General features: G+C 24.0%; 7 protein-coding genes across 7 annotated transcripts; 4 read left to right on the plus strand and 3 right to left on the minus strand. All coding sequences in view use genetic code 6, as the record gives it.

Annotated features, from left to right (window-relative positions):
- Positions 1-417: 417 nt before the first annotated feature.
- TTHERM_00784330 (FAD/FMN-binding family oxidoreductase) lies at positions 418-3,393 on the plus strand (the record flags this gene model as incomplete). Its single annotated transcript, XM_001011491.2, has 6 exons — positions 418-579; positions 639-813; positions 902-1,302; positions 1,352-1,447; positions 1,505-2,015; positions 2,072-3,393. The coding sequence occupies exons 1-6, from the start codon at positions 577-579 to the stop codon at positions 3,391-3,393; spliced, it is 2,508 nt and encodes an 835-aa protein (XP_001011491.2). The 5' UTR covers positions 418-576.
- A 352-nt stretch (positions 3,394-3,745) lies between these two features.
- Positions 3,746-4,656, plus strand: TTHERM_000784319 (FAD/FMN-binding family oxidoreductase; the record flags this gene model as incomplete). The annotated part of the gene is made up of 2 exons (XM_012796536.1): positions 3,746-4,078; positions 4,129-4,656. 2 exons carry the CDS (start codon positions 3,746-3,748, stop codon positions 4,654-4,656), a joined length of 861 nt encoding a protein of 286 aa, XP_012651990.1.
- Positions 4,657-4,827: 171 nt separating this feature from the next.
- Positions 4,828-7,815, minus strand: TTHERM_00784320 (zinc finger, C2H2 type family protein; the record flags this gene model as incomplete). The annotated part of the gene is made up of 9 exons (XM_001011490.2): positions 4,828-4,895; positions 4,987-5,098; positions 5,170-5,274; positions 5,331-5,424; positions 5,478-5,975; positions 6,301-6,809; positions 6,923-7,481; positions 7,537-7,699; positions 7,767-7,815. The coding sequence occupies 9 exons, from the start codon at positions 7,813-7,815 to the stop codon at positions 4,828-4,830; spliced, it is 2,157 nt and encodes a 718-aa protein (XP_001011490.2).
- Positions 7,816-8,243: 428 nt separating this feature from the next.
- On the minus strand, positions 8,244-9,639 carry TTHERM_00784310 (SAM-dependent methyltransferase; the record flags this gene model as incomplete). The annotated part of the gene is made up of 4 exons (XM_001011489.1): positions 8,244-8,625; positions 8,680-8,896; positions 9,039-9,314; positions 9,429-9,639. 4 exons carry the CDS (start codon positions 9,637-9,639, stop codon positions 8,244-8,246), a joined length of 1,086 nt encoding a protein of 361 aa, XP_001011489.1.
- Positions 9,640-10,877: 1,238 nt separating this feature from the next.
- TTHERM_00784300 (transmembrane protein, putative) lies at positions 10,878-16,697 on the plus strand. The gene is made up of 8 exons (XM_001011488.2): positions 10,878-11,988; positions 12,138-12,776; positions 12,886-13,598; positions 13,670-13,833; positions 13,886-14,877; positions 15,251-15,940; positions 15,997-16,290; positions 16,342-16,697. The coding sequence occupies exons 1-8, from the start codon at positions 10,981-10,983 to the stop codon at positions 16,480-16,482; spliced, it is 4,641 nt and encodes a 1,546-aa protein (XP_001011488.2). The 5' UTR covers positions 10,878-10,980; the 3' UTR covers positions 16,483-16,697.
- Positions 16,698-17,051: 354 nt separating this feature from the next.
- On the plus strand, positions 17,052-18,237 carry TTHERM_00784290 (cyclin-dependent kinase-like Serine/Threonine kinase family protein; the record flags this gene model as incomplete). The annotated part of the gene is made up of 3 exons (XM_001011487.1): positions 17,052-17,323; positions 17,436-17,556; positions 17,617-18,237. The coding sequence occupies 3 exons, from the start codon at positions 17,052-17,054 to the stop codon at positions 18,235-18,237; spliced, it is 1,014 nt and encodes a 337-aa protein (XP_001011487.1).
- Positions 18,238-18,520: 283 nt separating this feature from the next.
- Positions 18,521-19,753, minus strand: TTHERM_00784280 (DnaJ domain protein; the record flags this gene model as incomplete). The annotated part of the gene is made up of 1 exon (XM_001011486.1): positions 18,521-19,753. The coding sequence occupies one exon, from the start codon at positions 19,751-19,753 to the stop codon at positions 18,521-18,523; it is 1,233 nt and encodes a 410-aa protein (XP_001011486.1).
- Between the last annotated feature and the right edge of the window lie 246 nt (positions 19,754-19,999).

A 19,999-nucleotide genomic window follows, 5' to 3' on the forward strand; every position in this document is an offset into this window, starting at 1 on the left:
TATTGAGACATTAAAAATACATTATTGTTAATAAAAAACTATTATCTCTAAAATGAATTTAAAAAAATTTTTAATGTATAAATAATAATATATAAATAAATTTTAAATATTTCGATTAAAAATGAGTAAATTCATTTTATTTTTGAAATAATCTTAATTTCTTTATTTAATTAGATGAAAATAAATACTATTATTTAAAATTAATGGTTTTTTTCTATAAAAAAATAAACAAATAATGTAAGAAAATACTTTATTTCAATATATTTCTGATGAAAATTTGAATAATCTTAAAATTATAGATAAATTTTGTATTACAAATATAATTAAGTACACTTTATAATACAACAATAACCTATAGTTATTGTATAAATTATACTATTGCTTCGTTAGTTAGTGAGCGAGTGGTTAGCTGTTTGATATAATTAAGAAATTTAAGATATTAAAAAGCTTTTTAAGACTTGTAAAAATAAATTAAATTCCAAATAAAGACTTAAAAAAATCATTGAGAGGAATTAGCTCTTAAATAGATAGCTTCATCTTACAAAGATATATACATATTTTAAACAGGCAAATAAAATGGTATACATAATATAACTTCTGAGCATATATTTAGGGTTTTTAAAATAAAAATTAAACAGTATTAATTGGAATTGAGCTAAGTAGCTTCTGATAAATATGTAGGACGGACAAATTTAAATTAGATTTTTGAATCTCTTCCATTTAATTACGAAATAAGCTACAAGGATTTGAAGGATATGTAAGAAAAAATGTAGTATTACATATGTAGTCAGAATCATATTGTTTTAAATAAAGGTATTTATTGAATGTATCATTGTTTTTTTATAGACAAAGAATAAAAATAAGCATAATTATATTAATGATATATTTTTATTTTTAATAGATAATCCTCAGATTTGTTTAATAGTTGTCTTAAAGGGAAAGTTGCAAGTTAAGCCAGCATAAAGCACGAAGGTAGGAAGAATATATGAAGCTGGTAGTAGCTTTGGGTTAGTTCAATTTGCAAGACAAACTGGAGTTGCTAAGACATTAGTTGCATTAGAGGAGTCTATAATAGCGAAAATTGATATACAGAACTAAGAATAAGCAATATTAGGGCAAAAAATTATAGATCTGATTCAAAAATGTGTTTGTGCTTTAAGAGACTTAAGCTTTTTTTCTTTATTATCTGAACAAAACATCTTGAGAATAATTGCAAGCTCTAAAATTTTTAATTACATGCATCAGGAAGAGTTTAAATGTTCTTTTGAGAATTACATGATAGTACTTTAAGGGAAATTTTAAGTAAAATAAAATATATTTATTTGTTGTTAAAGTGTTTTTTAATTTGTAGAGAATCTTGTATTTTGAAGAAGAAACATTGAAAATTAGTGATAAAAAGAGTAAAATCTCCTTCCCTAAACTGTAATCAAATCAAGGAATTTCAACGGTAGATAAATTAAATAAATTTATAAATTAGTTTAACATTAAATTAAAATGTTAATAGTCACAAGAATATAATCACGGGGATGTGATCGCAACCAATCATTAATAGGAGATTTTCAAATTTAATAATGTCAATTCTGAAAATGATTATCAAGATTAGTTCGAATCAAAATAATAGCCGCAGATTGAGAGTTTTAATAATTGCTTATTTTAATGTAAAAGTGAGAGTGGGATTTTGCTATAAATTCAGAAAACTCTTTTCTCAAAATTTATTTAATTTTATCAGGGCATTTAAAATAACAAACAAAGAAGGTAAATTAACATTGGTTAGATAACAGCTAATAATGATTCATAAACGCTTTCAAGAGACAGATAAATCTATAAAGCGAAAAACAATATGACAGATACTTCAGCCAAAAATTTTGTAAAGAGTATTTTTATCAATTAAAAGCCAGAAACTTCAAGTGGAAGGATTTAAAATTTTTAAGTTCCTAAAGTGGATTTTGATTTATTCACAAGAAGATCAAATGTTTCTCCTGATTAAAAATAAGAATTTTATGAATGTTATTCAAGTAATAATTTAATTAAATTTTTTTTAATAAACAAATCTATTTTTTTGATATTTTAGGTAGAAATGAATCAGCTATAAAGAAGTAAATATTAAGAAACTTTTCTGAACTAACTTCAAGGAAAAGTAAAAATCAGCTATTCGCTCAACCAAACTCTAATAATTACATGAATAATGATCATTATAATTTATTTTAAAACTTCTCTGACGATACTGCAAAAGTGTATATGAAATAAAAATAATTCTAAAATTTTAATCTTGCTCAAAGCACTTAAAGTGATGAATTCTAAACTGTCCTTAGAATGAATTAAATTATGAAAACAGATAATGAATCTGATTCAAAAGACTACTACTTAAAAGTACAGCAAAACAATCAAAATATTTTGAAGTAGGAAAATAATAACAAGGCTTTCACATACGAAAAAGACCATTAGAGCGAATACAACTTTCATAATTTACAATAAAATTTTCAAAAGGGAAAAAGCTTAATTTACAAATCATTATAGTCACTCTCAGAAAGAAAGTAAAATTCCTCAGTAAATTAACTTCTTTAATAAAAACCTCTTAACTTCCCTTAAACTCAATTTTCTCAGTAAAAGTAATAACTATAATATTAGCAACTCCTTTAAAAATAGCAGAAAAACGACCCAAATAATACAGTAAAAAGCTAAATGTAATCTCAAATAACCTCATCAAAATACCTTAAATGTTAACCTTATTAGCTAAATCAAAATCCATTTAATTAATAATTTATTGATTAGTAATCTCACGTAATATTTCCATAAAAGTTAAGCTCAGGCTAAACAATTTAACCTAAAGATCAAAGTAGAAAATAATCTGTCATTGATAATTAAAAAGATGCCAATTTACTTACTCTTAATCCACTGTAATCTCTAAATCCTGAATAAAAAAAACTATGGGAATAAAAAATAAAGGAAATAAAAAAATCTAAAGGAAAAAACAACTCGATTCAGATAGAATAAAATTAAATTAATAATTAAGAGAATTAAGTTATTCGTAGCCGAAACTTATCAAGATTAAAAACAGAAGAAAATGATGATTCGTTTAAATTCATATAAAAATCAACAAATGATTTAACAAAAGAACAAATCTTCTCCCTTTACAATTTAAACGATCCAAACAATATTACTGCAACATTTACAAAGCTATAAAATACTAGTTCGATGAACAAACTTTAAATTTAAAAGATAAAGCAAAAAATATAAAATAAAATAATTTCCTAAGACTAACAACATCATAATGATAAACATACTTTTAATTAAAATATATTAATTGAAGAAAATCCTGATCAATAAGAAACATAATAACAAAATTTATTTACCTTTTACAAGAATAAATCAAATTCAAGTGGTTAAAACTGAGAAAAAAATTAATTAAAATTAAAAATTATTTCAAACAATCCTCAACTAAATTAAAATGATTTATTAATTCAATCAATTAATAAAAATTATATAAATTATTATTTAAATTATTTTATTTCAATTTGTCAAAGTATTTCATTTATATACTATCTATCTTGTACTTAATTTTCTATCAAATTTACTTAAATAATTTCTAAAAGTATTCCAATTAATTAATTAATTTTTGTAAATTTATTTTTTACTATTTAAAAATTGTAAGTTTTTTAATAAAATATCTTTTTAGTCAAAAAATTAGCATACATCACTATTTTATTTTTGTAGTTTGTCTGTCTGTTAATTAACAATAAATAGCATGTAATACCAACAAACACAAGGAATTATTTAATGCAAAAAATGCCTCAACTTTATATCTATAACTAATAAAATTTAATCCATTTATGTTATAGATGAAATTAAATTTATTTCCCTTGAAGGTAGTATATCAAGTGTTATTAAATCGGAATAAAAGTTTATTTCTGAGTAAAACTAAGACAATTCTAATGCAGTAACTGAATTGTGTGTTTACGAAATGTTTTTGTGCAGAAATTGTAAATCGGAAATAGGAAGAATGTATATTGCAACAACTGAAGCTTATGATTTGATAAGAATGAAATTTCTATTATTTGAAGATTGTATTCAATGTTAAGTAAAATTTTCAAAATAAAACTCAACTAAATGCTTTAAAAATAATTAAAGGACGCTTATAGCTGCGAATAATTAGACTTGAATTAGGTTTTTAAGGAAAATATAGTATTATCTGCAAGTAAAAGTGCTTTAAATCATCAGCTGTCTTCATCAAACAAAAAAAGTATAAATTATTTATCAAGAGAAGTGGTAGACCAAAAGCAAACAAACAAAGCAAGATAATCTTCTTAGATTAATATAAAAAATGAAAGCGAATCTTAAAATCATGAAGAAATTAAAGAATCTATCAATAATATCAGTTAAGCAGTTAAAACATTCGAAGAAAGTCTTAACAGCTTTGATGAACGAATAGGAAATTCAGAAACCTAGTTAGAATATCTAAGTAGCAAAGTGATTGAATTGTTAAAGATATCTTCAGAAATTAAAAATTAACGAACACATTAAAACCAAGATTATTCACAAAATAAATAAGATTTAAACTCTACTCCTTACTAACGCAGGAATTAGTTTGAAATATTTACTCAAAGCAACCACAGTCGAAATCCATCATATGGATATAAAAGTGATAAAACAAACTGATTTTATAAGTTTTCACAAGAATATTAAAAATATTACTTACAATGAAAGAAAGAAAGAAAATAAATAAATGTATAAAATAGATTAATTAATTTTATAAAATAGAATATTATTATTTTTGTTTTTAAAGTCTAATTAATTAAAAATTTTTTGTGTATCATTTCTTAGAACTCCTCACAAATTGTGTCTTCTTTGCATATGTTTTATATATTCACTGTGCTCCTTAAACTTTCTTCCACAATCTTTTTTAAAAAAAGTTATAAGTTTAAGCATTTATTATTTAGATGAGCTTAATAATAAAAAAATAAGTAATTTAGATTGTTATTTTGTTACTTGGTACAAGACAAGCATACATCTCTTCAGGCATGCTATTAAGAATTTAATTTATCAGTCCTCTCAATTCATATATTTCAGTTATTTTGTCAGTTTCTTACTTTGTATGAGACTATTTAAATAGAAATATCATTTAATTTTTTATTTACAATAATAATAAATTTCTAAATAATTATATCTTACAATAACTATATCACATTCTTCACCATACTTCATAAGAGCAGCTTCAATCTTCTTAGTGTAATCTTACTGAATTTTATTATTGTTTTCCATTATGTTTCCAACGCACTATTTTATTTAAATTATATTATTTAATTTAATACACTCTTTTTAAATTAATCTACCTTTAAAGTAATAGAAATCAAATCATTGTCATCTAAAGTGCAATCTTCTACTATTTATAATAAACTATCCATAACACTGTTATCCATTAATTTCCTAAGTTAATTTAAAATAATACTTACAATCTGATTAAAAAAAACTAAAAATACTTAATGTCTTCTGAATTTGTGAGGTTGATGAGAGTACCAATAGCATAATAAACAATATCCTTAGAATTAGAGTCTAACAAGAGTATAACTGCATCTAATAATTTGAATTTAATTATTTACTTAATGAGGTCTTTTGATCTACTCAAATTGCTTAATACACGAAGAGCTTCACAGCATATATCCTCACTATCATTTTGCATAATGTAGCTTCCGATTTGAATTACAAGCTCAGCCTTCATATTTTTTTATTCAAAATCATTTGTAAGTGCTGCTTGCTTATCATAAAAAGAAACATTAGCAAGACAACTCAAAACACAGTTAATTATTTCTTAATTTTTTTCATTTATATCTTTGTATTTTTAAAGGATGAGCTTGCATTTCTTTATCAAGTCATGATAATACACTCCTTTTTTAGTGATTAAATGTGTCCCTATTTCCTAAACAGTCATTAAATTTGCTATTAAACGCAATAATTTAATTAAAGCTTCTGAATCTGATCTGATTATTTAAATATATTTTATAAATATTCATTTAAAAAACAATTTTATTGATATCACACAAAAATGGATTTTTTAATAAAATAAAAAAATTAAAAAATTTTACTATTAAAGTTTTTAAATTGTTGCTTTAAGCTTTTCAACAAAGTTTAATTAAATAGCTAAATTTATAAAATAGCCAATATAGTGAAAATAATCAATAAAATATTAAATCCAGTAAAACACTCAATTAATATTTAAAAAATTATTTTTAAAATAACAAAATTAAATAAAATTTTAAATTAAGGTTTTTAAAAATCATTTAAAAAATAAGATTGATTAATTACTCTTTTTGCATGATTTTAAAATCCCAAGCAGCTGTAGAAAGACCTAGTTTATCTACAGTTTCATTTTTTAATGGAGTAAGTTCTCTTTAAGCATAATATTCAAAGCAATTGTAAATATCCTTAAAGGCATTAAACTAAAAGTAAATCATATTTCTTATAGACTCATTATAAGTGGTTATGTTTGCAAAGATAAACGAAATACGAATTATTATAAAAATGTTGGTTTTGAAAATCTTAAATAAAGAGCAGATATTTTTGATACAATCCTGGTTTTCAAATATTTTCAATGAACATTCTTTATTCAAAGATATTTTAGACAAGATTCTCATTGTGTTTAGCATGAGTTCGTTTTATTCATTTGGATAAAGTACAATTGATAAACAAAGTTTATCGATAATTCCGAATTCTAAGAATACTTTTGTACAATTAATATCCACAGCTAAGTTTCTTAAAAGAGCAGTAATTTAGCTATAAAGCTTCATAATTTTTTAGTCTCTTTCTTCTTCCTTCTAATTAATTGTTAAAAATATATTTTTATAGCAACAATAAATATTTTTTTAGCTCAAACAACAAAAAAATGAATCTTAATTTTAAAGATAATTATTATTTTTTTAATATTTACCTCATCCTAGGTAAGCTCAAAGTGATGCAAGTAACCTGAAATTATGTCCATTGCACGCTTTTCAAAAAATCTATATCTAAGTTTTTCTTCATTTGCTAAGTTTTTAAGAATTTATATGAAAATATAAAGAATATCTATTCCTGTTATTTAATTATATTTAGAAGTAATATAAGCTTTTAAAGATTGCAATGTTTCAACAACTTCACCAAAAATTCCCTCTTCTACAAGAATAGAAATTATATCCTTGTCTTTAGTGTAGTTAAATATTTCCTTCAGCACAGTTATAACCAATTCTAAATAATCTTAAGTTGTCATTATTGTTTCGGTACATTCATTATTAGGGTCAACAATTCTTTGGTATCCTATCACTCTAAACATTTATAAACTCTACTTTAAGATTCTTACTCTTCCCTTAACACTTTGCAAATTTATAAGTAAAGAAATCAAACCCTAGAGCAGACTTTCCCTACAATAAATCTCTTAGTTTTCTTTTGTTTACTTCTACCAATCAAATATTAAAATATAAATTTTCTAACATAACTCTTTAATCTAATTATCACTATTATATAAACATTATTGCTTAATTATTTATTTTCTTCCATAAAATAAATTACTTAAGTTTTAGCAATTGCTCTTTGGACTAAAGCTGCTAAAGTCTCTACAGTATTTGAGAAAATTCTGTGTCAAATTGCTTATAATTCTGATACTCCTTTTCTTAAATATCTGCTGGGTCTTGGTCTTTTAAGTCTTCTTTCCTAGCATTGATATTTTACACAGCTATTATTTATCATAATTTAAAATACTAAAATAAACTCTTTTCAAAAAGGAAAAATAAATGCTCTACATTTGCTACCGATAATGTTTCTGCTATTTCTCTTCTTCAAAAGATCCATTTTTTTAATTTTATGTCTATTTGCTATATTTTCGTAAGCAATACTTATAAATTATCTTAATAACTAATTATTTATTTTGTAGTTAATCTAAAATTTTTTGTAAAATTTGTTAAATTTTTGAAAATATAAAATATTGTTAAATAAATTGCTTGCTTTATTTAACACATTAAGGAAACTAATTTTTAAAATGTATCAGATTTGAAAATGATGAACTAAAAATCACAAAACACAATCATTTAATTTTAATTTTTAAAGAAAAAAAAATATATAAATAACTATATTAATTAATAATGTATAAATTTTAAAGAAAACTTATTTCGATGCTTCTTTCAGCAATTAAAATCTGATAAAATACTTTAGCTATCTATATAGAATATTTATTACTTTTTTATAAATCGATTTCATTTTAATTCACTATAAACTATATTTCAATTTTTCTTTTTTGGCTCTAACTCATTTTCATTTTATAAATCTTGTAAAGGGTCAGCCTCGTCTGGCCCATCCCCTTCTTCAAGTATTTCACCTGATTTCATTCTTTAGGCAGCTTCAGGATCTATATCAACTATTTCTTTACTTAGGTCCTTCAAGCTGAATTCTGCACTACCTCTTTTCTTTGGTTTTGGCTAACTTTCATGATATTTCCAGCCAGCGTAGCTTATTATTTCAAATGTACTAAATATCTAATTTTTATACTCAGGATCATTTATTTCTTTAAAGAGTGAATCATATATAGCAATACTTCCTAAAAGTGTATCTTTTAAAACTCCTTTTCTCTTTTCAAGAAGACATGAGTTATCTCCACAATCTTGCCTGATATTTATAAAAATAATTATAATTAATTTTGAATTTTATATAAATTTGTACAAAAACTGCATTAGATCAACAGAACTTTCAAAGTAAAGCATTCTCTTTTCAGAAAAGACGGTTGGTAGATTATAAGATAATCTTGTAATCAAATTTCCTAATTCAGTAATTGTAACAAATGGACTAACATGCTAACTCACACCACCACATCTTTCGCTTTCTGCTAAAGTAAATGCAATTCTTAGTTCTTGCAGTGTTTCTTCTCCTAATATTGCTCCTATATCAAAAAATATACAATATAAATATATGATTTTCTATCTTTTTAAATAAAAATGTGCTCATTTCATCTTAATAGATTAAATTTAAAAAAAAACTCAAAGAATTTTAATACAATTTGATTTGTTAAATTCGCTTATTACCTATATGAGTGCCATCTGGCTTCAAAGAATCTAAAATTCTAGAGAACCCTACAGACAAATCATTGACGTAATGCATATTCATGTTAGAAATAACCATATCAAGGGATTCTGATTTAAAAGGAAACAGTTCCTCATCTACAATAAGAGGATAAATTTTTAAATCAGGGAATTTTTTATATAAATTTATTTAAGGAGCAATTAAATCAATTTCTTGTAGGCTTTCCCTAACTAGCTCTTCAGTGCTATCACAAATAAACAAATTTTTGAGATCAAGATCTGTATGATTATAATTATAAAATTATTAGATAAAATAATTACTTCAATATGATCAAATAAAAATAGAAAACCTTGTTCGAATATTGAAAGAAATAAATTTCAGAAATACCATACTATGGGGTATATCTTGAAGAAAGGAGGAGATAGATGGTCCTATATAAGCAACATCTTGATAATATCTTTTTATTGTGGTTATATTTTCAGCAATCCCTTTGGCAGAAAAGTCATAAAGAGGTTTCAATCTATTAACACCAAACTGAACACTTTATTATTTATTTTGGATTAGTTTGAGTCTGTTAAAAATTTTAGATGCGTTTTTTTTCATAGTTTCTATTTTAAGTTTATTTACTCTTTATTGCTTGCTTTCTTAAAATTCTAATAAATCTCCTTGTAGCGTATTTTTAGTTAAACTTTCTTGACAATATCAATAGATTTAATTGCCTAAAAATTAAAATATCTTTAGGAAATTTCTTTCAATTTTTAATTTAATAAATTAAAATTAAATCCTTCAAACCAAAAAAAACAAAACAAATAAAAATATTAATTAATTAATAATTCTTCTACATTCTTGTTTTGCATTTCTACTTCAATAAATACAATCTAAAAAATGAGAAATTAAATTTGCTAATTTTTTCAGTTAAAAATTTAATTTAAATCTAATTTTTTTACTTTTGTTTCAATAATTAAATTTCTCTTTTATTTTTTAAACTAAAAATAGTATTGTTTGTTTAAAAATAGAATTTTATTTTTAATTGGTCAGAGTATAGTTTTAAAACATAATTTAGATTTTCATGCAACATTGATTACAGAAATTAAGTATTAAACTCAAAGTTGCTTTAAATTTAAATAGAAAATATTAATTAATACAGTTATTTAGTTGAATTAAATAACAAAATTTATTATTTTAAATTTTAGGTAAACTTTTTAAAGCATTGAAACTGACAAATAAATCATATATAGAAAGGAAATTAATATTTGAAGTGTTATGACAGTGATGCTTATATATACCAGTGTAAATATGAAGTCTAATATTGGATAATTCAATACATTAAATTTAAATTAATTAATAGTTTTTTAAATCTAATGTAACCTTCAGTTAACTTTGAAACAATCAAAAATCATTGCTAAATGTTTTCTTTAATCTAATTATGAATGAGTAAAACTTTGATTTTGTTAAAATACTCTTACTATTTAAGTTATCTTATTTAAAATAAGATAATGAATTATAAATTTTATTTTAAGCAGGGTAGTGAATAATTCAATTGGTTAATTTATTTCAAATAATTTAATAATAAAATGTAATTTTAATCGAGCTTCAATTTTATTTCTTAAAATTGTTTTAAATAATAAATTTTAAACTATGATTTTAAATTTTACAAAATAAATCTAATTTTATTGCTTAAGACAAATGCAATGAATGAACGGTTAGTTGGTTAGTTGTTTAATAAATTGGATAAACTACTTAAAAAATGAATACATAAAGAAGAGATTATATATTGAGATAATTAATCAATCAATAATTATATATATATATAAATTAATAAATAGTAAGATAAATAAGAATAAATTTTGTTTATATTATAGTGCAATTAGGATTGATTGTTAATAGTTTGAAATACACTAAAATAAATATTATTTATAATCATTTAATTAATAAATTATAAATATGAAATCTTAAAGAAGAGGAGGAGGTGGAGCAAGTGCAGGCTTTAAAAAGGGCACTTTGTACAACTAGTACCTTAATAAAAGTTGTTATTTTTAGGATAAATATGGGAAATTTTTGAATCCTAAATCGGAAGAGACTTTCATCTAAGAAACTATGTTTTACATAAATTTAGATTTGTTTCAATAAACGTAAATTTTAGTGATTATCACGAGTTTAGCAAAGATTATACCTTGGTTTCACTTGAAAGAGCTTTTAAATTACTAGGATTTGGGATTAATATTATTACTGGTAGTGTCTTATTTAATGGGTTATACGTTTAGGAATAAGAAATCGTACCATTTGCAACGATTAGCAATTTTGATCGTTATTTTTTTTGAATTAATAACTATTTAGTTTATGTTGTTGGACAAGAACCTAGTTGATATAGAACTTTGGCAAATATTTGGATAAATAGGAATAATTATTTAAAATACCATTATTATTACTACTCCTTTACAATGCTTAGCGCTAACCTTCTTTTAAAATTCTATATTGTAAGCTATGATTCTTTGCAGAGAGAAAGAATAATTTGATTGTGCTAGAAAGCAAATGCCCTACCAAAGCTATTGTAATATAAATAACTTATATGAGACAACGTTATTTGAATTCTTTTACTCTTCAAGCAACTTGATTTGCAGTTATACTCTTTTAACTATTACTATATGTTATATCATAAATAGAATTATGAGAAGGTATTGGATATTTATAAACTCTTTTTAGAAGTCAGATAAAAGCAATTCCTACCTCTCTTTAAAAAACATGACTACCTTTTTTATTATCGACTAGCACATGCAAATTGTTTTCTACAATGAAAAAGGCTAACATTTTATAAGAAGCTGCGAAGAAGTGAATGAGCGAATTACAAATTTAAGTCAACTATTCAAAAACAAGGAACAACAAAGCACCAGTGCAGCAAATGCAGCAAGAGACAAAAAATTCTAAAGCAAGGGAGTTATTATTTAAGAAAAGGTAAGCCTCTATAAAATATTAAATAAATAAGTTAATTAAATAAATTTAAAAGCTAGGAATAGAGTTTATTTTAAATACCAAAAATATTGAATTTATAAATTAAAAAAAATAGATAATTATAAAAATAATTTATTTAATTCTAAAAAAAGGTGTAAGAAGTCATTCAGCAAGACAAGGAAATAGAATTAGAAGTATGGCTTGACGAAAGCTTAGGGAAAGGAATAAATCTCAATAATTAGTCAAACTAAACGGAAGAGTCTGTTTATGAATAAATTGAAACAGTTGGACTACAACAGACAGAAAATTACCAAAAAGTTTATTATAAACTTTTAATGGGACCAATAATGTGGAAAAGCAGCAAGATGATACAAATTATTTTAGAAAAATAACCAAAAGTCTCAGAAATGGTTCAAATTAATGAATATTATTATGATCTCTTATTTAAAAACTCTTCAGATAATATTAGTCAGCTTGAACGTGATTACTTGAAATGGTACAATATGGTTTCTTTGAATGTCATAAAAAATGATGACTTAAAAGAGTTGTCTAAATGCATTTATGAATATCATTAATAATACATCTATCTTTATTTTATCAGAAAGCTAAATAACGAATTCCATAAAATTGAGTAGAAAAACTTAAATGAATTCAACATAAAAGCTAACATAATTTAAGCTGTCGAGATCATCTTAGTAAAAAAACTGCACTTAGTCAATTAAATTAAAGTTTAGTTTGAAGGCTCCTTCCCATCACATGAAGTCATAGCAGATGATATTCTATTTCACCATGTAATTTTTCACAATAACCTTTATCAAATTTAATTTTCCATTTTTATTTTATAAAAAAATTAAATTCAAAATTAATTTTAAATTAAAACTTTAATATGAAAAAAAAAAGATGATGGTGAGCATTTTAGATTTAATAATACAACCTATTGAAGAAAAGCATGAGTAGAAGAATATCGATTCGTTAACTTTCAAAAATAGTCCTAAATTAGGCTAGGATGGTTAGGTACCTAGAAATGCAGCAGAACCAGTGTATAAGAAATAAGATTTCAAAATAGATTGCAAACTTAAATAAATTAGGAGAAACGAAATATTCGATCTACTTTTTATTTTTGAATTCCATTGTTTACCTGAAACAGAGAGATTGCTTTAGAAAGTATTCAAAAAAGTAAGAAATATCGATGCTAACGATTTTATCAATCCCTCTGATTTGCTTAATTAAGGTAAAGATTACGTTAATCTATTCCTTATTTTCTTGCAGCTAAAGAGATATGATGGTGAATTTGACCTTGAAAAAAAATAATATCATGATATTATAATCAGTGACGCACACCATGATAGTAATGATGAGCACTAAGGTGATATAGAAAGTAATCCCAAAAGTAAAAATGATTAAAACATTTATCTCTTGAGCATTTCACTTAGTGTTTAACCTGTTTCAATGCAAACATTTCCTGGAAAATACAGTAGTAGCAATGAGAGTACTTTAAGTATGCGCTTAGGAACTACTATGACGAAAGCAATGACTTAAAAAAATAATTTAAAAAATACAATAAGATGTCCTGCTCCTTTGAATCTATCATTTGCAAGAGATCCAAAAATAAAGTATTTCAAAATTTATTTTAGAATATTCTTCATGCAATTATTTTATTTAAATATTTATTTATATCGATTAGTCTTTAGAAAAATATGTTTTTGTGGTAATATCATGATGAAAAAGAGGCAAAAAAGACAATTCGTAAAGTTAAGACTAAAGCACTTCACAATAAAATGTTTTCAGGAGCTCAACAGCAATCTAGGATAAATAAAATACCAACAAATAAGGAAATCGATTCTTCATGTAAAAAATTATTATTTGAAATATTTATTTTGATTTTGTTTTATTTTTTAAGAGCAACTTTCATTAAGCTAGTCCAATATCCCTTCGTCGTAGCAAGGAGTTAATTCATAACCATCTATAAATAAACCTCAGATCACTAATTAATCGAGTGGAAACAACTTATAACCAATTAAAAAGGAAAGTGATGATACAATTTGCATAAATTCATAGATTTCTTGTAATTCTGGTTCTTCTTCAGGAATACCATAAATTCCTATTTCAAATCCATCTTCTATCTATCATAAAGATCACAGGGATAGTATAAAAAAGTCAAGTGATTTATTCAATTTGTAAAAAATGGGAGCTTAATCACCTAAAGCTATGCCTTTGAATTCTAACATTCATAAACAAGGCAGAAGAAGGACATCAATAATTGGAGCCCAACCCTAATCAAAATAATTCACAGATGAAATTATTGTAGGCAGCACAAATAAGGTTCGCTCTCTTTCAAGATAAGTTTCATAGAGAATTTAAGAAGAAAATAATACAAGTGAAGAAGAAGAAAAGAAAGACTTGTTCTTATCTGATAACAAATAAGCGAGCAGTTAATATTAATAGAAAACTTCCTCAAGTTATAGGAAAATACCAGATAGTACTCCTCCAGTGCTAAACTCTTCCAAATCCTACAGCTAAAACAACAACTAAAGTTCAAGTAAAAAAGGTCAAAATGGATAAAGCCTTATTTCTCCACTTGAAGTAAAAACTGGAAACAATATTAAAAATCAAGATAGATTAATTAATCCCATCAAGGCATTCCTACTAAAGGAAGATAATATTTAAGTTACCGAATTTAAATCTGAGAATCTAATTTTAGAAAAGAAAAAAAATATTGAAGAAGAGGAGGAAGAAGAACATGAATAAATAGATGAAAAATAATAAAAAATTTAAATGGTATGCAAATAAATCTAAGAAACACTTAAGTTATACAAACCACTTTTCATCTAAGATACTTCATTAGTTATTAAATAAATTATCAGTCACTCCAAATTACTCTCAGGATAAGATGTAATTATTTTTAAAACTAAATATTTACTTTAAACTTATATTAACTTATCACATGTGTTCAATATTTTAAACACTATTTAATTTTCTAATCATAGCATTAAAAAAAGTCCACTTAAGATTAAAATTTGAATAATATTTCTGATCAAGATTTATTTTATGAAATGCTTTTAAAAAACAATCAATTGAATTTGATTTTTTGGATACTTATTAATTTAATAAATCCTGTTTTTATCTAAAATTTTTGGTTTAATAATAAAAAAATATTTATATTTCTTATTTAAAATTAAAAATTTGAACAAAATTATTTTTTATGATTATTAAAAGATTTAAATTGTTTTCAAATAAATTAACATATTTTTATTATTTAAATTAGATTAATGTTATTCAGTAGATGAAGGATTTAAGAAATAGCCCCTACTTATTCCATTCTTAAAGTTCTGCTGCAACTCCTGGTAATAACCATGGTGCAGGAGGAGATGAGAGCGATAACAGCCAATCAAATACTTAATAAAGAAGAAAAATTAACAGAAATAATGCTAAAATGAGAAAAAATACAAGCATTCTTGAAAAATTGTCAGGTGTTAATCCATCTTCTACAGGATACTAATTGAGAAAATCATTTAAAATGAAAATGCAATTATAATAATTTACTGATTCTCCTTAGCTTGAATCATAAGGCTTACATGGAGATAGCAATGCACCAAGTAGAGTTTCAAGAGAGTTCGATACAGTTTTAACTAATACTCCTAGTTAAACGCAAATGACAACTAGTGTAATGAATACTAAAATGATGGAAAGTAGTATAAATCAAACTCTTTAAAAGGAAGCTGTTGAATAAAACTTTGACTGTATTTAGAGTGCAGATGATGAGTCTCGTCATGAAAATTATCAGATTGAGGCAGTAGAACGCAAAAGGGCAAGCACATATGATATCCCATTTACCTATACATATTATTAAAATAACGACGAAATACATTCCTACTTACTACCAAAGTAAATTAACGAATCAAGAGCTAAAACACATAGAAGATAATGGCTTACTGATGATGTATGGAGGAAATAGGTACTTTTTTATTTTTTTAATAGGTTTTGCTTGAATTTTTTATCAATAAATAATAGCATTATTCTAGATCAAAGAACATTTTGGTTTATACCAATAATTCTTAGATTGTATCTTAATTGAAGCAGATATCTTAGGTTAGCAAAGGATTTTAGGATTGTAAGCATGTTCGTATAATTATGAGTTTAATCAAAGAGTATCAATAGATGATAGAGAGTTGTAATATATTCCTATTTATTCTAATTGATTTTTAGGAGTAGCTAGATAAAGCTGAAAATATCTTGCAGTAAACAGCTGCTCCTATTAGAGAATGTGAAGAAAGAATGGGAGTTCCAAAGACTTACATTATTGGAGTAAAATAAACAATTTTATCTTGATCAATCGCTTAATTTTTTTAAAAAAAGTATGTAGATTTTAAAAACTAAGCAGAGTTCTTAAGTAAAAATTTTGACAAAATAGATTTTTGGGTAAATCATCAAGAGAGTGATTTAAGCAGCACCATTACAGAATATGTAAATCAAATAAAAAAGAAAGAATTTGATTGATAACAAACAAATAACGTTAAATTTAAATTTTCTTTAAATTTTGTAAATTTACTAAAAAAATTACAAAATGTCAAATTTTATTTATTTCCTAAGCTTTTTTTCTAATATGTATTTATATATGTATATTTTTATGCTTATATAATGTTAATATTTGTGATATAATTACAATTCAGTTATATCCTTTAAAATAACTACCAAAAGAAAAAATTACTTTTAAAATTTAATTAAAAAAATTTTATTAAAAATTTTAATCTATTTTTGATATTATTTGCTTTAATTTAGACTTAATGAAATATTTTAAAGAGAAATAAATAAAAAATTTCTAAAACAAATTGAAAAATATTCAAAATTATAAAATTAAATAGTAAAAAAGACACAGTTAAATTTCAAAAAAATATAATCGTTAACCAAACAAACAAATAAAGATTTTGAAAATAATCTGCATTTCTAATAATTTTTTAAAAATTAAATTTGTGATGGATATTAATTAAAATAATTAATTCTTTGTTTTTGGTTCTAATATCTTCAATTATTGATTAAAAAAAAATAAAACTTAATCATACCTATAAATGGCAACTAATATTTTACAATCTTAAGTAAGCTTAGGTCACTAGGAAGATAAAAAATAATGCTTTAACGAAATTCCTGATAGGTTTAAATGCTTACAAAAAATTGGAGAGGGAACCTATGGTATTGTTTACAAAGGATTTGATACTTAAACCAACACACAAGTAGCTATTAAAAAAGTAAAATTAGATTAGGAATAAGAAGGTATTCCTCAATCTGCCCTTAGAGAAATTTGTATATTAAAGGATTTAAGCGACCATTAAAACATTGTCAAGTAATTTTTTATATTTTATTAATTGATTATTATTTTCTTTTCAGCATTTCTTTGCATCATAGCTATGAAAGATATATTTAAATTATATTCATTAAATTATGTTCCTTATTAGATTAAGAGATGTTATATATCAAATTGAGGAAAGTAAACTATTTCTTGTTTTTGAATATGTTGACTATGATCTAAAGAAGTATTTGGAAACTATGAAACATTTAACATAACATGATATAAAAGTAATTTTTTATTACAAGTTGTTAAATTTATTATTACTAATTTTTAAAATTTAAAACTAGTTAATAATGTATCAACTCTTAAACGGTTTAGATTTTTGTCACTAAAGAAGAATCATTCATAGAGATATTAAACCCTAAAATATACTTATTGATAAGGCTGGAAACGTTAAAATAGCAGATTTTGGTCTGGCTAAAACTTTTTAAGTACCAAGCAAAACGCTCACTCATGAGGTAGAAACTCTTTGGTACAGACCACCTGAAATTTTATTGGGTGTAAAAACTTACTCCTTGGCTATAGATATGTGGAGTATTGGCTGCGTATTCTATGAATTGATGGAAAAAAAACCTTTATTTATAAGTGATTCAGAAATAGAAGCCATATTTAAAATCTTTTAATTTCATGGTACTCCCAATTCAGAAACATTTTAAGGATTAGAAGATTATCCTTACTTTAAGTCTACATTCCCTCGTTTCCATGCTTAAGATCCTTTTATAGTATTTAAAAATTTAGAAAATGATGCTCGCGACTTACTTATGTAAATGATAGCCCTTAATCCTTTAGACAGAATATCAGTAAAGTAAGCTCTTTTGCACCCATATTTCGATAGCCTTACAGAAAGCGAAAAGACTGCATATAACTAATATAATACCAACCAATACATGAAATTTTTTTCAATTTGAAGCATATAATCTACCATATAATTAAATGAATTAAAACCACTAATTAACTATATATAATGCATTGTAAATTAAAATCTATTTTATAATTTGATGAATAAAATAAATTAATTAATCAATTAAATAATTCATAAAATAATTTGAAAACAATTTAAAGTTGAAAATTTTAATTTTTATAAAATTTAATTTTACAAAAATATATTTTTTTAAAGACTTTTTAAACTCCAAAAAGTGTTTAAAAATTTTAAACTGTTACAGGAAATATTATTTATTTGAGTCAAATTTTTCAATATTAAATATCATCTTCTTCAAACTATGTGTGATGCTAGTATCTTTATTATTATTATTATTACTTTTGATATCTCTGTTATGAATTTTAATTGTCTTGGGAGTCATCTTCTAAATAGCGTGAGACAAATGAGTAGATAAACAGTAAAAAGAGACCAAATTTAAATAGTTTTTTAAGCCATAAGAATCTATCTTTGGGAATTTCTTCCTTGTGTCTTAATGCCAACTCTTTGAGTTTGAGTAAATCTTCTTTATTATTGCTAAATTCTTTAATATCAAAGACTTTTGCAGGTTATTCTTTGTTAAGAGGGTCTGTTTCTTTGGCCTATTCATCTGGTTAAGGAGGAGGACTCTAAGGATTTACCTTGAATACTTCTATCTGCTTCAGCAATTTTTCATAAATTGTATCAAGCTATTTATCAATTTAATCTTCATAAATATTAACAACTTCATCTTTCAAGAGGTCGAAGTATAATCTTAATGCAGTAAGCAAGGCAACGCATAAATATCTTATTAATACTAATCTTTCAAAGATTGAAAATGATGGAATATAGTCATCGTAGAAATCTCTAGCTACCTCAAATTTAGGTATTCTTTAACCTTATTTAACTCCTTCATATGCATCATCTACTTATGCAAGCATTATCAAATCTTAGGCCTATAAACCTAAAAGTACCAAACTAGATAAAATTCTGTATTTAGAGAATTTCTGACCATAACTCATTACAACAGAAACTATGAAGAGCACAGAGTAAAAAGAAATTGAATTAACATACCCTGAGAGTGCTAACTAAAGTTTTGTGCCTGGATAATCAGCTTGCTTTGATTGTTCAACATATTTAAACTCACCAAATCTATCATATAGCTTTTAGTAATGAGGATCTGATAAAGTATTACGCATAGTTGAAACTCTGTTAAATAACTCCAAGCTACTGTTTGGATTCTTATCAGGGTGATACAAACTTAAAGTTTGTCTTAATTTTTTATTAAGGATATCTGAATTGTAAGCTCTTTCAACACCAAAGAATTCAAAATAATTTTATTCCTTAACGAAATTTGTATACAGAACATAATGAGAAGATAAAAGCACAGCGGCAACCAAGCCTACTAAAACAAGAGTGAATTTTTTATCTTTTTTTGCTAAAAGCTTTACTAAAGAATGAGCTATATAAAATACTATAAAACTATCTATAAAAATAAGAGCTATTTAGCTCATCATTGTCGATGACATTTCCACTACCTATTATTATTTTAATGTTTACTTTCAATAAATTATTTTGACACTTTTTAAACTAAAATCAATTATAAAAATAAATAGTTAATTCTTATGTTATTTTAATTAGCATAATCTCATGCATATCTTTTCTTCTTTTTCTCATCTATCTGGATATTATTTATTTAAAAATTAATCAATCAACCACCTTCTTGCATGTGTATTCTTTACAGCTAACCTTAATTATAATAGAAAGCTAATTTT

The sequence above is a fragment of the Tetrahymena thermophila genome, assembly GCF_000189635.1.
Source record: "Tetrahymena thermophila SB210 genomic scaffold scf_8254719, whole genome shotgun sequence".
In the NCBI taxonomy this organism is placed as follows: domain Eukaryota; phylum Ciliophora; class Oligohymenophorea; order Hymenostomatida; family Tetrahymenidae; genus Tetrahymena; species Tetrahymena thermophila.